We start from the raw sequence: 15,638 nt of genomic DNA, 5'->3' as shown, positions 1-15,638 counted from the left end.
CCACTTCCTCCCCGGGGCCAAGGGCGGGAATCGAGCCCCTCGCTGCATGACGGGACCGTAGGTAACCGGGCGCCTGAATAAAAAAATAAATTAAACCAAAGAATTCCAGCAGGTCTTCACTTTCCGGAAGAGTGACCCGGGAATCACGCAGCTAAGGCGAGGCCGCATAACCAAGAAGTCACCCTGTCGGCGCTGCGATGGCAACCGGACCAGGCTCCCCTCAGCGGCACGACCTGTAACGGAGGCCGGGGCGCCCGCCCCACTTTCCCAGCAGGCTCCTTTCCCATCGTGCAGTGCGCGAGTCCCATCCGGCCTTGCCATTGGCCAGGTGACCGAGGACGGCGCCTGCGCGTTAGCGCCCTTTGAGGGCCGTGGGCAGACGCCATTTTGGCCCCAGAGGTGCTTCTGGGAAGTCAAGCGCCGAGCTGCACGCCTGCCCGCCGGCCGGGGACTGCCTCTCCCGCAGCGGCTTTGAGGTCAAGGGATTCGCAGGTGCCGTCGCTGCGTGACCTATTTGTCTGCAGCCTCCAACCCCCTCCCACACCCACCCCCCACCCCGAGCCGAGAGGGAAGCTCTGAGTCCCGGGCCGCGCCGTCCGGAGTCCCATCTCCGGGCAGGAGGTGCTGGGGGCGGCGCGGGCTGCGGACACTCCCCGCGTTGATCCCGCCTGCCATGGACTCGGAATACTACTGCGGCGACCAGTCAGGTGGGGCCGGCTCCGAGGGCCAGGGCTGCGGGGCGGAGCGCGGGGTTCGGCGGGGCTTGCCTGGCACCCCAGCGGGGCAGGAGGGGAAGGAGCCCCCCGCCTCCACCTCCACCTCCACCTCCGGGACGGTCCCTCCTGGGACTGGACCGGTGGGGGTGGGGGTGGGAGTCGGGGCACTAAGCTTAGATCCTGAACCGGCTACAGAGACGAGATTCAGCCCCCTCTCCACCTAGTCCCAAGATAGAACCATGGAGAGGGGCTGGGGGGGATTCGGGCAAGAAAGACGTCTTCTGCCACGGGCAGAGGTTTCTGCTGAAACCGGGAAGCCGCTTGGACGTGTGTGTGTGTGTGTGTGTGTGAGTGTGTGTGTGTGGTGTGTAATGCTCTAGGGAAGGTGTCCCTGCGGATGCAGAATTTTTTTTTTTCTTTTTTGCCCCTTTTCAGGAGTTGAATTAAACGTTTCCTTTGAGAATCGTTTGAGATGGGTTGGAGGTGGGCGCCGTGCTGCAGGATCTTTGCCTAGACTTGGACGTTCCGTGCTAGGGGCGACTTGATTCTCTACTGGGGTGTGACCCGGCCCCCACCCCACCCCACCCCCGTTTGACTTGTGGACACTATTGAGCGTATCCTTCTGGCACTTAGGGGCTATTTTGTGCCTTTTCCTTTCTTGGAGATCTGCCTTCTTTTTCCTCGTTAAAACATGGTCTTCTTTTCCAGTTAAGAAAGTTCTTTCTGGGACACCCCCCTCCTCCCTCCCTTCCTCCCTCCTTCCCTCCCTCCCCAACTCCGCTAAATACTGCCAGCTAAATACTGCCAGTTCCGGAGTTTGGACAAAAGGAGGCCCTAGACCTACACGTTATGTTGACTTTGCTTTCCCTTGTGTCCTCGTTCCACAGGGTATTCTCGAGCCAAACACTTAGAGGGTTGTCCAAGAGTCACCTTCCCTTCTGAGCTCACTTCCATTCCTTTACTCTCTGACAGCTGAGAGACTTGTAAATGCTTTTCTAAGTATGCACTTAAGCTGCCCCAGCTAGTGTGCCTAAAGTGTTTCCTGTAGTACTATCAGAGACTCTCTAAGACTAGTTATAGACGATGGCGTGTATGTATAGGCTAAGGGCTAGGAGACCAGAAAAAAAGAAGCAGTTCTCCAATTTTTTTTAATCCTTTTACATTTTCTTCCGTTTTACCTAATTTATGCTATCGTGTCATTTTTTCAGGCATTCTGCAATGATTTTTCTATGGCGCTCAAGGTAGTATTTCAGCTTCTTCGGAGCTCTGTGCTCCAATACTCAGTATTGTAGCTTATATGTTACACTTCAGAATTACTCTAATTTGCGGCTAAATATTCACTCCTAAGCTCAGTAGTTCATTAGTGTGATAGTAATTTCATTCATACACATCCTTTTGGTTTACCTGTAGTTGACTGCTGTTTTGTTGTTTCGTTTTGGGGGTGGTTTTGTTTTACTAACTTGAATATCTGGCCAGTTAGTTCTTCCCCTGTCCTTCCCACACCCTTTATATCTTTCAAGTATTGGTTAAAGGTGGGGAGCAACTCATCATTTTGCAATTTTGTAATGGTATGTGCTTTAACCATACTCCTAGACTGGAGTTTTCTCGTGCTCTTTATTCATTAATATTACTGCACATACATCATTTGCTGGGCAATATTCTAGGCTCTCTGGATTCAGCAGTGAGCCAAAAAAATCTCTGTATATTAGGCATTTTCATTTAGATGAAGGAAGACCCATGTTAAACAAAGAAACTTGGAAATTGTGGTAAACTAGTAGGTGGTGAATGCTGTGGAGAGATTAGGCTCAGTTTTTAACAGAGTTGAGATAGTTAAAGAACCCTTAGTTATTTATAGATTGTTGACTGGGTCCTTAAGTATCTTAAGCTTCACATTACTTTGATGATGTATTTTTGCTATGACATGTCACAATACATGTTATAATTGTTGGTATTTATTTTAGAAATATACTGTGTTCTTAATTCACAACATTAACATCATTATACTTCACGAGTGGTAACATTTGCTCTTAAATTATTCTTGATTGACTATGTTCATTTCAGCTGTAGATATCCTCCATCCTACACCTTAAGTGGGTCTTTGTTTTATTTTTGAGCAGATGATGGTGGCGCTACCCCAGTACAGGATGAACGGGATTCAGGGTCAGACGTTGAGGATGATGTAAATGAGCAGCACTCTGGATCAGACACTGGAAGTGTAGAACGTCATTCAGAGGTATTCACTAAACAACATTTGGGGGAGGCTTTTCCCTTGCATTCTGAGACCTGTTTTATTTAGGAGTTGCAGAGGTGCTATCATGAGATTTAGACTTCAAACTTTCAGAATAAATGTTTATAAGCAGTAGAACGTTACTTTAAAAATAAATAGGGATAGTCTGGTTGCTTATAAAACCACAAGGATAGGAATTCTGATTGGATCTCAGTTCAGATATTGACCTTCAACCTCATACTGATTCAGAAAAATAAGTCAGACTTCTATATTTAACTTAATTTTCCCATTCTCAAAGAGATATCTTACTGAGTAGCAGGCATTTGCCAGCTGAAGACCCATCCGAAGGGGGCTTTGTTTAGGGGCCACGGGGCTTACTCTTGGCTCTGCTCAGGGATCAGTCACACTTGGAGGTGCTTAGGGGATCATATGCAGTGCCTGGGATCAAACCTTGGTCGGTTGCATGCAAAGGGGAGCATTTACTATTGCTCTGGCCCCCCATGTCATTTTATATTTATACTGAATATAAAAGGGGGGATTACCAAATCCTAGCAAGATTTGGCTTTCTCAGTCTCAACTGTTCATGTTTGTATTATTGTATGTTAACAAACCAAATGTAATTTTTGAAGTTTTCCTTACTCATTGATATAGATTAGTATTGAGTCTTATATTCATTATTTGAGTATGTTTGATCTAGTAACAAATAATTTGATTTGCTCCCCTCCTTATTTAGTCCGTATTAGTAGTATTAACAAAATAATTATTAACAAAAAAAATGGGACATTTAAAAGGTTTTAAAATTTTACTAAAGTACTGTGATTTACAAATATTCATGATTGGGCTTTAGACATAAGAATGTTCTAGCACCGATCCACCACCGATTCCAAGTTCCTGCCACCTCGGTTCCCTGGTTCTCTCCCGTACCCCACTATCCCAGCCTGCCATCTTGACAGGTATCTTTCCAAGTTCAGTGACTAAAGTTTAGGTCTCATGATTTCAGTGTTGTTACTCTGTTTTGGATATTTAGCTCTGTCATTCCTTAACAGCTCCTTTGGCCCCTGGCCCCTGTTGCTTCTCATCTGTCTCTTCCCATCCACAATTGGACTTTTTTTTTTTTTTTTAGTAAGTCAGCTCTGAGTTTTTGGTAAGCACAAACTGATGCACATACAAAATAAATGATAAAATGGGTAGATTTTCTTTTAAGAACTTTACATGCTGTTATTTTGCTTGATTATTCATGCACAGAAAAATTGTCCAGCTTAAAGTGGATCAGCTTCTTACTTATGTTTTGACATATTAACATAGTCATATATAGTATCACTGTATCTCTGTCATCCCGTTGCTCATCAGTTTGCTTGAGCGGGCACCAGTAACGTCTCTATGGTGAGACTTGTGTTTTTGGCATATCGAATATGCCACGGGTAGCTTGCCGGGCTCTCTGAGAGGGATGGAGGGATATATAGTACACAACAAATATTTATCGAACTCCTGTTTTGTCCAACTTAAGTTAGTGATAGCAAGGAAATCACTGTATCACTGTAATCCCATTGATAATAGATTTGCTCGAGCGGGCACCAGTAAGGTCTCCATTGTGAGACTTGTGTTTTTGGCATATCGAATATGCCACGGGTAGCTTGCTGGGCTCTTTGAGAGGGATGGAGGGATATATAGTATACAACAAATACCTATCGGGCACCTGTTTTGTCCAGCTTATGTCAGTGATAACAAGGAAATCACTGTATCACTGTAATCCTGTTGATAATTGATTTGCTCAAGCTGGCGCCAGTAACATCTCCATTCATCAATCTCAGGGCTAGGATGAATGGAGACGAACAAGGAAATTACCTGAAATTATTCTGTTTGGAATTACTTTCTAGTGGGAAAAGCATCAGTATCATACATTTTTTTGTTACAGTGTATTCGCAGATGATAAATGCTGTAGAGAAAGAAGTTATTAAATAGGTACATGTAGACTTTAAGTGGGTAACATTTGAATTGGTGTGAAAGAAAGTGAGGGAATAGTCATGTGACTATATAGAAGAATGTCTCCAGGCAAAGATCATAAGGTGGGGGTGTGCTTGATGTTTTCCAAGAAAACCAAGTATAACTAAGTGGAGTTTTGGGGTGGGCAAGATCAGAGGCATCACTGGAAAAAAAGGCATATCTTTTAGTTATTTTAGGTCATAGTTTTTGTGTGTTCTTAAACATTTGGACTGAATTCAAATTAATATATTTGATAGGTAGAAATTACCTAATAACAACACTTACATAATTATTTATATAATATCTGAAGTATGCATTTTGGAAAACGGCCTCAATTGACTCATGAGCTCATAATTCAATTTAAAGTGCAATATACACTTTAAGCATCTTCAATTGCTTTTTTGTAATGTGTATTCTGAATATGCATGTTACTGAAAATTTGGAAAATATTTAAAGAAAAATAGCATACGCTTTTCACTTAAAATTATTTTAGTATCTTAGCATATGTCATTAGTCTCCCTTAGCATAACTGTAGGGAGATGGGAACCCCTAGCAGTGGCCACAGGATGTTTCTTGCTCAGTGCTCAGGAGCAACCCCTGGCAGTGCTCAGGATCCTATGTAGTGCCAGAAATTAGTAACTGGGTCAGTTGGATGCAAGACAAGTGCCTTAACCTCTATCCTGTCTCTTCAGCTCATTACTAAGCATTTTTTTTTTTTGGCTTTTGAGTCACACCCAGCAATGCTCAGATGTTACTCCTGGCTCTGCACTCAGGAATCACTCCTGGTGGTGCCTGGGGGACCATATGGGGTGCCGGGGATCGAACCCAGGTCAGCCGTGTGTGAGGCAAATGCCCTACCCTCTGTGCTATCATTCTGGCCCCACTAAGCATAATTTTTTTTAATAATTACATAATATTCTATAACTTGGATACACACAAGTTACCTATTTAACCTTTTTTTTCAGCTTTTATAGATGAAGTTGCTGAAAATAACTATGCAAAATATTTGTCCTTGTTTTCTTAGAAATTTACCAGAATGAAAAAGTCAGCACGTTTTAAGACTTACTCCTCTACAAGATGATTGTCCTAATTTACTAAACTAATATAGTTTGAGAATGCCATTTGTAACCTTATTAAGTATTAAGTTCTGTAATAATGCTCTTTGCCTATTTAAAATGACTTCCAAGTGGGAATTTACAATTATTTTTTCATGGAAAATATTTTCTAGATCCCAGCACATTGTGAAATGAATACAGCTAAATTAGAGAAATGCAGATTACAGATCCCAAACCAAAAAGATGATGTGTTTTAGTTTCTGACTGCTGCCATAACCTCTTCACAAATTTAGTGACTTAGGATGAAGTTTTATTATTATACAATTCCAGTGATCAGAAGTTCTTATCCTGTTTTCATGAAAAGAAACATTTTAAATATTTTTTGCATGGTGGATTTTTTAATTTTTTTTTTTTTTTTGGCCTTAACACACTGATCTGTACAGTGGTGGGATATGTATATTGGTGAAGGGATGGGTATTGGAACAGTGTATGACCAAAACCCAGTCATGGACAACTCTTAACTGTATATCTCACAGTGGTTTAATTAAAAAAAAAAAAAATTGGGGAAGGGGGGCTGGAAAGATAGCACAACGGATAGGGTGTTTGCCTTGCACGTGGCCGACCCGGGTTCGATTCCCAGCATCCCATATGGTTTCCTGAGCAGCACCAGGGGTAATTCCTGAGCACAGAGCCAGGTGTGACCCAAAAAGCAAAAAAAAAAAAAGATTTTTTTTTTTTTTTTAGTTTCAAAAAAATCGTATGTGAAGTGTACGGGTTAGGTTGCATGCCTGACATGTTGCTAATAGTCCTACTGCAGCTCCAGAGGCCCCCAAGCTCATGAAATGTGACCCTAGAGTCTGGAACACAACCAAGGTGTGATTATCTACCCTCACTGCCCAAATAATAATTTTGACAAGGTTGTTACTTCCCATCTACAAACACGAAATAACATTTACATTCCTGCTATCATGTGCATCTTTAGATTTTTGATGTATGGTTTAATACATCTTAATATTGATTCCTAGGTGCTTAATGTTTTTAACACAATTTTAAATGGACTTATCTTTTTTATTTCTTACTCTTGCAGTTCTTTCTTTGCTTATAAAAATGCAACAGATTTTTGTTGTGGCCTGTTGCTTTACTGTATTTGTTTAATGCTTCTGAGTTTTTTAGTGGCCTGTTTAGGGTATGTCTATGTTTATGTGTTTCTGTACACACAGACAAACACATAATATGTCTTCTGTAAATGCTAAATATTAGCTTCTTTTCCAATTTGAAAGCCTTTGATTTCTTTCTGTTGCTTAATTGTATCAAAACTGTGCTGAGTAATAGTGGGATAAGCAGGCATCCTTTTCTTGTGCCTGAACTAGAGAAGGCTTTCTTAGTTAATTCTGAGTTGAATATGATTCTGGCTGTGGGATTTTTGTATATGGTCATTTCTATCTTGAGATATGTTCTTTGTATTCCTACTTTGTTGAGGGGATTTTGTGTGTGGTTTGGGGGAGGGGAGTTGTTTTGTTTTCCATACCCAGTGGTGCTTACTCTTTACTCAGTGCTCTGAGATCACTCATGTTGGGTTCAATGGATCATATGGGGTGCCAGGCAGCAAACCTGGGCCGGCTCTGAGCAATGCAAGCACTTTACCCACTGTACTAAATCATAAATGTATGCCTAATCTTGAAAGACTTTCTTCATTGATAATAAGCTCATATGAGCTTTATCTTTTAATTGTATTATATTATTCAATTTGCATATATGAACTGTCCCTGCATGCCTGGAAATGCATCCCACTTTATTGTGGTATGTAATCTTTTTAATATATTCTTGGATTTAGTTTGCTAAGATTTTGTTGTCAATCTTCCTGAGTTCTACAATAAACAGATTTTGTTTTGTTTTGATCTGGGAGGAGTCATGTTCTGGCTCTGCCCTCAAGGATTGCTCCTGAGGGAGACAATACATGGTGTTGGGATCAAACCCAGGTCAACTTCATACGAGGTATGCTTCCTACCCCCTGTATATCCCTTCAACTCCCTCTAAACAAATTTTAATTATACAATGCAGTATTTGTTAATGAAGTCATGATGCTACATATTGATCCTCAGCTTAATCATTTTATAACTAGAAATGTGTACCCTTTTTATCAGCCTCTCATCCTTAGTTCCCTCAGCCCCTGTAAACTTTCTCTGCACGTTTTTTTCTGATTCCACATTTTAGTGATACCATGCAGTATTTGTCTTTCTCTGCCTTATTTAATGTAATACAATGCCCTTGGAATCCATTCATATTGTCACAAATGGCAGCAATTTCTGTGATGTTCTGCACGTACTCGAGCGCGCACACACCCACACACACAATCTCTTTTTGATTCGTTATTCTATTGACGAACATTTAAGTTGTTGACACATCTTGGCTGTAGAGAATAATACTTTGCTAAACGTTGGCATGTATAAGATATCTTTTCAGTGTTCTGTTTTCATTTCTTTCTGCTATATATCCAGAAGTGGGATTGTTAGATCATGAACTTTTGTATTCTCTTCAATGGTGGCTGCATTGGTCCTTTCCCACTAGCAGTGCATTAAAGTTCCCCCTTTTTCCACATCCTTGCCAGTTGTGTCTTTCTGACCTTACGTTAACAGGTATTAGGTAATAGCTCGTCCATAGTTCTGATTTGCTCTTCCCTTCAGAGTGATGATACTGAATATCTTTGTATATACCTGTTTGCATTTTGTTGTGCAGGCACTTTTTCTTAATGTTCTCTTGTTTGTTTTTGCTTTTATTGCCTTTACTCTTAGTGTCAAATTTTTTTAATTCTATTAAGACCAATACAAGAAATGTACTCTTAGTTCCAGGTTTTATATATAAATCTCCAGTCCATTTTGATTTACATAGTATAAGATGACAATTCAGTTTATTTTATTGTCTCTCTTGTGTTGTCCCAATACCTTTTACTAATGTGTGTGTATATACAAACACACACACATATACATTATACTTTAGAGAGAGGGGGAGAAATCAAGAAGAGTGATGCATCTCACTTAGTTCTCCTTTCTCATAGCTTTGGCTATTCTGCATCTTCTGTGGTTTCATACAAATTTCAGGATTGTTTTATGCCTGTATGTGGGAGTGGGGGTTGGGGGGTCCATTGTTATTTTCTCAGGAGATTGCATTGAGTCTGTAGATTTGGTAAAAGGGACATTGCAGTTAACAATAGCCTTCTAATCTATCAGCGGCAATTTTTGTGTATTCTGCAAAACTGCAGCATTATAAAATTCTTACTAAGAGTTTTTGGTTGACTTCAGGATTTTGTGACATCTGCAAATAACAACCATTTTATTTCCTTTCAGTTTGGATAACTTATTGCTTTTTTTCCTTTCTTAATTACATTAATTACTCACAGGCACTATGCTTTCCATTTATTTGAGCCTTTGCACAACCCCTGAAGTATAGATACTATTCATACTCAATCAGATTCAGGACATTAAGAAAAAAATTTCCTTGGATTGTACTAAAGAAAGTAGCTGAGATAAAATTTAGACTCTGAACCATTTTGACTCTAAAGTCCATGCTCTTAACTCTGAAATATGTTGGACAAAGTTTGTTCTAGAGAAAAAGGTAGAATTAGTAGTAAGGTTTATTTGTTTTTTACCAGTTTTGAAGTAAGAAAGAAGTGGAGGAAAGATATTCTGCCATTTTTATGGCATGGAGGTAACATTGAATTTAATAGTTTCATGTGTCTAAAGTAGAATATCTGGGGACGTAACCAGAATTTCTTGTTTTGAGTATTACAGTGTGCATTCTTTAATCTTTCTCCAAGACTTGATTAATAACTGAAATGAGAAGCATAAAAATCTGTGTTTTGTATCAAAGCTCCCTGAATGATTCTCATTCATACAAAAATTTGTGACTTGTTGGTGCAGTATAGAGAGTTAAAGTTGGAGAAAAGGCAGAAATGAGTATGGATAGGTAGAATTTTTCTTCATTATTACTTTTGGTTAGAATTTTCTTTTTCCAATACTTATTTGAAATGCTTTTCTTTTGACCATGCAAATACCAGCCTTCTTTAGATAAAGAGAATAGTATGGTCTATAGCTTCTTTTGATTATGTGTATTCTTGCTGCAAAATTTAAGTTTTTCAAAGTCAAAATCTTGCAGCATTCCAGGAAATAACATTGAAATTTTTATTGCTGAGTTTTTCAAATTTTAATATGCTAATTGGATAGGATTTATGGACAAACTCAAAGTAAGGGTTTCTAATCTATCTTTTGTAACTATGGTCCACTGAAACATGTCTTTGGAACTCTTCTTAAACAGTGTTTTCTTTCTTTTTTTTGGGGGGGGGGTCACACCCAGCAATGCTCAGGGATTACTCCTGGCGGTGCTTGGGGGACCATATGGGATGCCGAGGATCGAACCCGGGTCAGCCACATGCAAGGCAAACGCCCTACCCGCTGTGCTATTGCTCCGGCCCCAACAGTGTTTTCTTTCTGTGTGTGACTTGGTTTAAGATATTTAACAATTTGTAATGGTAGCTTAATACACAAATTTATCATTTGGAATTTGACTTTACCCAGATGGATAATGAAAAAGCAAGTGTTCTGAAGTTATAGACCTAGAATGTCTAGCTGCCTTTCAATTAATCTGGAATAAATGAAAATACAAATTTTGTAAAAATATTTTCAAGTCATTTATTATTTATTCTCTTGTAAGTTGTTTCATAGAACAATGGAGGACATAAACATTACAAAATGCTCTTTGAAATTTGATTCATGGAGAGTTCACTAATTCACTATATTTTCTAAAGAGAGATTACTTAGTAAATTTATTCGGTGTAAACTTGAAACACAGATGCTCTTTTTTTAAACCAGAATTTTATTGCTTTTAGTATATGAACCTTCAATAAAAAATTTGAAATTAAAGAATTTAAAAATAAAGATTTTATTGAAGATTCAGATACTAAGAGCCAAGAATATTTCTCAGATTCTGAAATATTTGCTATTTGTGGGTTGGTGTATTTAACTTTATGTACTTTCCTCTGCATTTTTTTAATATATAGCAATAATAAGCATATATTAAATTTGTATCCTAGAGCACTTCCTTTCATATTATTTGGTATAACACTGAATTAGTATAAGATTTGTTACACTTTCCCTAAAACTTAAATTTTTCTACCAGGGCTGCTAGATGTGTGACCATGATGACCATGATTACTCCAAGTCTTAATTTTCTTATCATGAATTTTACTGTTGGGAGTAAATGAATAGAGGTGCCCTAACCTGGTATGTTGCTCTTATTAGGTACTTACTCCCTCCCTCCTAACATGTTTAGATCTCTTGGAAGAATATTCTGTACATGAAATCATTGGCTGACATAATTTTGTTCAGTGTTAAAACATTGATGAGAAGAAAACAGTCCCTGTCAGTGTTGAACAGAACTGTAATTTAAAGATCTACTTTCATTGTTGTAAGTTGTTTTGCTTAAATTTGTGGTTTTATAAGAAGACATAAAGATTTCTTTTTCTTAAAGTAATTTTAGCCTTATAAAACCCAAAAATGTTGTTTCAGGCACCGGAATATTGTATCCCTGAAACATTTAATGAATAACTGTCATTCACAGTGATTAAATTTTTTTTAATTTTTTTTTTTTAGAAAAGGACTTAAGAAACATGTTTGCTTGCATTTCTTTGAAAATATGATCTAGAAGGGGCCGGAGCAATAAAAGAACAGATAAGACACTTGCCTTAGACACTGCCAACTGGAGTTTTATCCTGGCACCCCATATGATCCTCAAAGTCTGCCAAGAGTAAGCCCTGAACACCTCCTGGTGGCCCAAAAAATGAAAAAAGAAAGGGATATGAGCTAGAATTATATGAAAGAAAATTTATTTTTATAATTATTTGAATCTGCTTTTCAAAATATAAGTCTCGGTCCTGGCAGAGCCGCTTGCCTCTGCGCCTGGCTGTCTTTACCGGGGCCCCACGGAGCCGGGCGGGTTGAGTTTCCCTTACCGCCCCGAGCAGAGCCCCAGCAGCCAAAAACCTCCAGAACCCAGCCACAGCCATGCTCAAGGCCTCTCTCCAGACATTCAGACAAAGTCTCACTCATGAAGGAACTGGCAGAGGAACCCAGGTGTGCAGGACCCAGGGCTGAGATCCCCAAGCCTGCTCGGATTGGGACTGGGCCCCTTCTGCCCAGATCCCTCATTTTCCAGTAGCTAGGCATTCACACCCAGAAACTGCCCCCAGCGCTGTGTAATCCCATCAAAGGCCAACATCCAGAACCATAAAACCAATCTCCCAGAAGTGCGCAGCTGCAGTGCAGCCACGTAGCATCTTATAGCCTAGTTCTCCCTCTCAGAGAACCCAGCAAGTTCCCCGTGGCATATTCATATGCCAAAACAAGTAACGATGAGGGTCTCATTTCCTGATCCTGAAAGAGCCTCCAATTCGGCACCGTTAGGAACGACAAGTAAAGAGAGGCTTCTAAAATCTCAAGGCTAGGACGAATGGAGACATTACTGAGACCACTCGAGAAAATCAATGATCAATGGGATGATGATGAGGAGGAGGAGGAGGAGGAGGAAGAGGAGAAGCAGAAGAAGAAGAAGAAGAAGTCTCGGGCGTGGAAAGAAGACTAAGTGGGCAGTAGGCATGACTTAGTCCTTGGCACTGCATATTTTTCCCATCCCAGGAGTAGCATCTGAGTACCGCTGGGTATGGGTCACAAACCTAACAGGGAAAAAAATGGCAAGTCTTCTATATAGTTATCTAGTATTGAGTCTCTTATAGTGTAAGCCCAGATTGTGCTCTACAGATTTATTTTGCTGAAGGCTGGTTAACTCCCTTTTTATAGGATCCAAATGGTAGCTGGGATTTTTTTTTTAAGCTGGTATGTTCCTGTATAAAGAATACAAGAATTCTACATTTGCGCGTACATACACATACATTTAAAAACATTGTTGGTAAAAGATGTAAATTAGTGCAGCCATTTTTGGAAAGTGCTATACATTTTCTTTGAGATACTAGAGATAGAGGCAGTGTGATCCAGCAATTCCACTTTCGGGTATCCATAGTGTGCAAGCATTAATACAAAATTGCGCAAGCATTACTATAAAAAAAAAAAAAGTGACATTCACTGTAGTGTTTATTGCAGTATTTTTTTACCACAGCTGAAAAATAGAAGCAGCTGAAGTACCCATCAAGAGATGATTGGAAAAGAAGATGTGATACAGTGGAATCCTGGTCAGCTCTTTAGGGGGAAAATAATTGTGCTGTTTAAAACAGATAGAAAGGAATTGAAAAGGATTATGTGAAACAAAATAAGTCAGAACATTTTTGTGTGTGTAGTGTACAGATAAAATTTGATAAGCAGGGGCTGGAGCACAGCGGGTAGGGCGTTTGCCTCGCACGTGGCCGGCCCAGGTTCAATTCCCAGCATCACACATGGTCCCCTGAGCGCAGAGCCAGGAGTTAACCCCTGTGCGTGCGTCGCCGGGTGTGACCCAAAAAGAAAAAAAAATTGATAAACAATAAGAAGGCAAAATCCAGTAAGCTTGGTTCTATAATAATTAGAACTAAGAGTACCTAAGGAGAAAGGGAGTGGAGAAGTGGAAAATACAGTGGAGAAACTATTTTAGATGCAGTTTAAAAAACATGTTAATGGGATAAAACATTATTAAATTTTATCATTTCACCACCAAGCATAATTTTGCATTAATTCTTCCCTTTCATTCTCCAGAATGACCCTAGTGATCGAGAAGATGATCTCAGCAAAAGACATGTGACAGACTCTGAGAATGATGAGCCCTCAAACCTTAATGCTAGCGACTCCGAGAGTGAGGAGCTTCACAGGCAAAAGGACAGTGACTCCGACTCTGAGGAGCAGGTGGAGCCTCCTGCAAGTGATTCTGAAAATGAGGACGTCAATCACCGAGGGAGTGACTCTGAGAGTGAGGAGGCCAGGAAATTACCTGCTAGTGACTCTGACAACGAGGAGCTTCTTAACGGACATGCCAGCGACTCTGAAAATGAAGATGTTGGCAAGCATCCTGCCAGTGATTCGGAAACGGAAGAGCTCCAGAAGAGTCCTGCCAGTGACTCTGAAGTGGAGGAGGCCCTCAAGCCTCCAAACAGTGACTCAGAGAGTGAGGACCCACCAAGGCAACAAGCCAGTGACTCTGAAAACGAGGAGCTTCCCAAGCCTCGAATCAGTGATTCTGAAAGTGAGGAGCTTCCCAAACCTCGGATCAGTGACTCCGAGAGTGAGGAGCCTCAAAGAACTCAGGCCAGTGACTCTGAAAACGAGGAGCTTCCCAAGCCCCGGATAAGTGACTCCGAGAGCGAGGACCCACCAAGGCACCAGGCCAGTGACTCTGAAAATGAAGAGCTTCCCAAACCCCGAATTAGTGATTCGGAAAGTGAGGACCCCCCAAGGACCCAGGCCAGTGACTCTGACACAGAGGAGCTTCCCAAACCCCGAGTCAGTGACTCGGAGAGTGAAGAGCCTCAGAAGGGAGCTGTCAGTGATTCTGAAACTGAGGGTGCCTCCAGGCACAAACAGAAGCCTGTGTCAGACGATGAGAGTGATGGGGAGAATAAGGGAGAGGAGGTGGAAATGCAGAATGACTCCTTGCATTCCGATAACCAAGTAGACAGGAAAAGATTTCCTAGTTCTGAGAGTGAAGAAGAAGGACCCAAAAGGCCAAATATTGACAGTGATGAAGATGAAGAAAAAGAGGGGGAGGAGGAGAAAGTCGCAAAGCGAAAAGCTGCTGTGCTTTCTGATAGTGAAGATGAGAAATCATGTAAGAAATAATTTGGGTAAAATAATTTCCAAGGCTCTACTCATTTTCTAATGAGTAAAGCTAGGAGAATGTCTTTTTTGGTATAGTAGATATGTAACTCATTCAGCTTAATTTTTTTTTTTAAGTATCACTATGACACCAATTCTCCCAGTTTTCTCTTCAGGTTTTTTCTTGCGGTTATTGCAAGTTTTCAGTAGGAATTTGAAATACTTAAATGTATTTTTACTGGTTTCAAAGGAAAATGTTTACAAGGAAATCTGACAGTATCCACAGTTGTTTGTGGGTATTAACATTAACTTCCTAGGTGTCTTTTAGACTGAAGAAATTTCTCTTCATTTTCAGTGAAGTATGTGAGCAACTCTTCTTTAGAGACTCCAGTGTCTTTGCTGCCTGAGAACTATTTTTGTTGAATTTTAATTTTTTATTTGCTTTCCATGAATTTTTTTAACTCTACATTCCTATGTAATCTGACAATTGTTAGAAAGTATAAGAGTGCCTAGGAGTACCAGTTTGCTAGGCAAGTGCAGCATTCCAAACTGACTAGCAAGGATCAAGCATCATGGAAATTCTTCGTTTTGGTTTTGGGACCACACCTGGCTATCCTTAGGGGTTATTCCTGGCTCTGTATTCAGGAATTACTCCTGATGGTGCTTAGGGAACCTTATGGGATGCTGGGGACTGAGCCTGTTGATAGCTCCATGCAAGGCAAGCTCACCGCCTGCTGCACTGTTTATGGCCCACACAATGGAAATTCTACAGAAGAATATTCAGACCTTTTTAGTTCTGCTAGTACTAGATGACTCTGAATAAATCTTATCAGTTTTTTCCTCTTTTAATACTAAACTATCAGGCCTTTCC

The 15,638-nt window shown here is 40.5% G+C and overlaps 1 protein-coding gene across 4 annotated transcripts in view; it reads left to right on the top strand.

The window, feature by feature from the left end:
• Window positions 1–396: 396 nt before the first annotated feature.
• Window positions 397–15,638, top strand: part of IWS1 (interacts with SUPT6H, CTD assembly factor 1) — a 34,026-nt gene continuing 18,784 nt past the window's right edge. The window contains exons 1-3 of one of the 4 annotated variants that reach the window (XM_055122304.1): window positions 397–707; window positions 2,834–2,949; window positions 13,715–14,780. In XM_055122304.1, the coding sequence (XP_054978279.1) occupies window positions 674–707; window positions 2,834–2,949; window positions 13,715–14,780 (1,216 nt within the window). In that variant the 5' untranslated portion in view covers window positions 397–673. The remainder of the gene's footprint in view (window positions 708–2,833; window positions 2,950–13,714; window positions 14,781–15,638) is intronic. The other 3 variants (XM_055122302.1, XM_055122303.1, XM_004608125.2) reach the window with 3 other exon arrangements.

Source organism: Sorex araneus, chromosome X (genome assembly GCF_027595985.1).
Source record: "Sorex araneus isolate mSorAra2 chromosome X, mSorAra2.pri, whole genome shotgun sequence".
Taxonomy (NCBI): Eukaryota; Metazoa; Chordata; class Mammalia; order Eulipotyphla; family Soricidae; genus Sorex; species Sorex araneus.
Note: the sequence above shows the minus strand (reverse complement) of the source record. Positions and strands in the feature narration are given on the sequence as shown.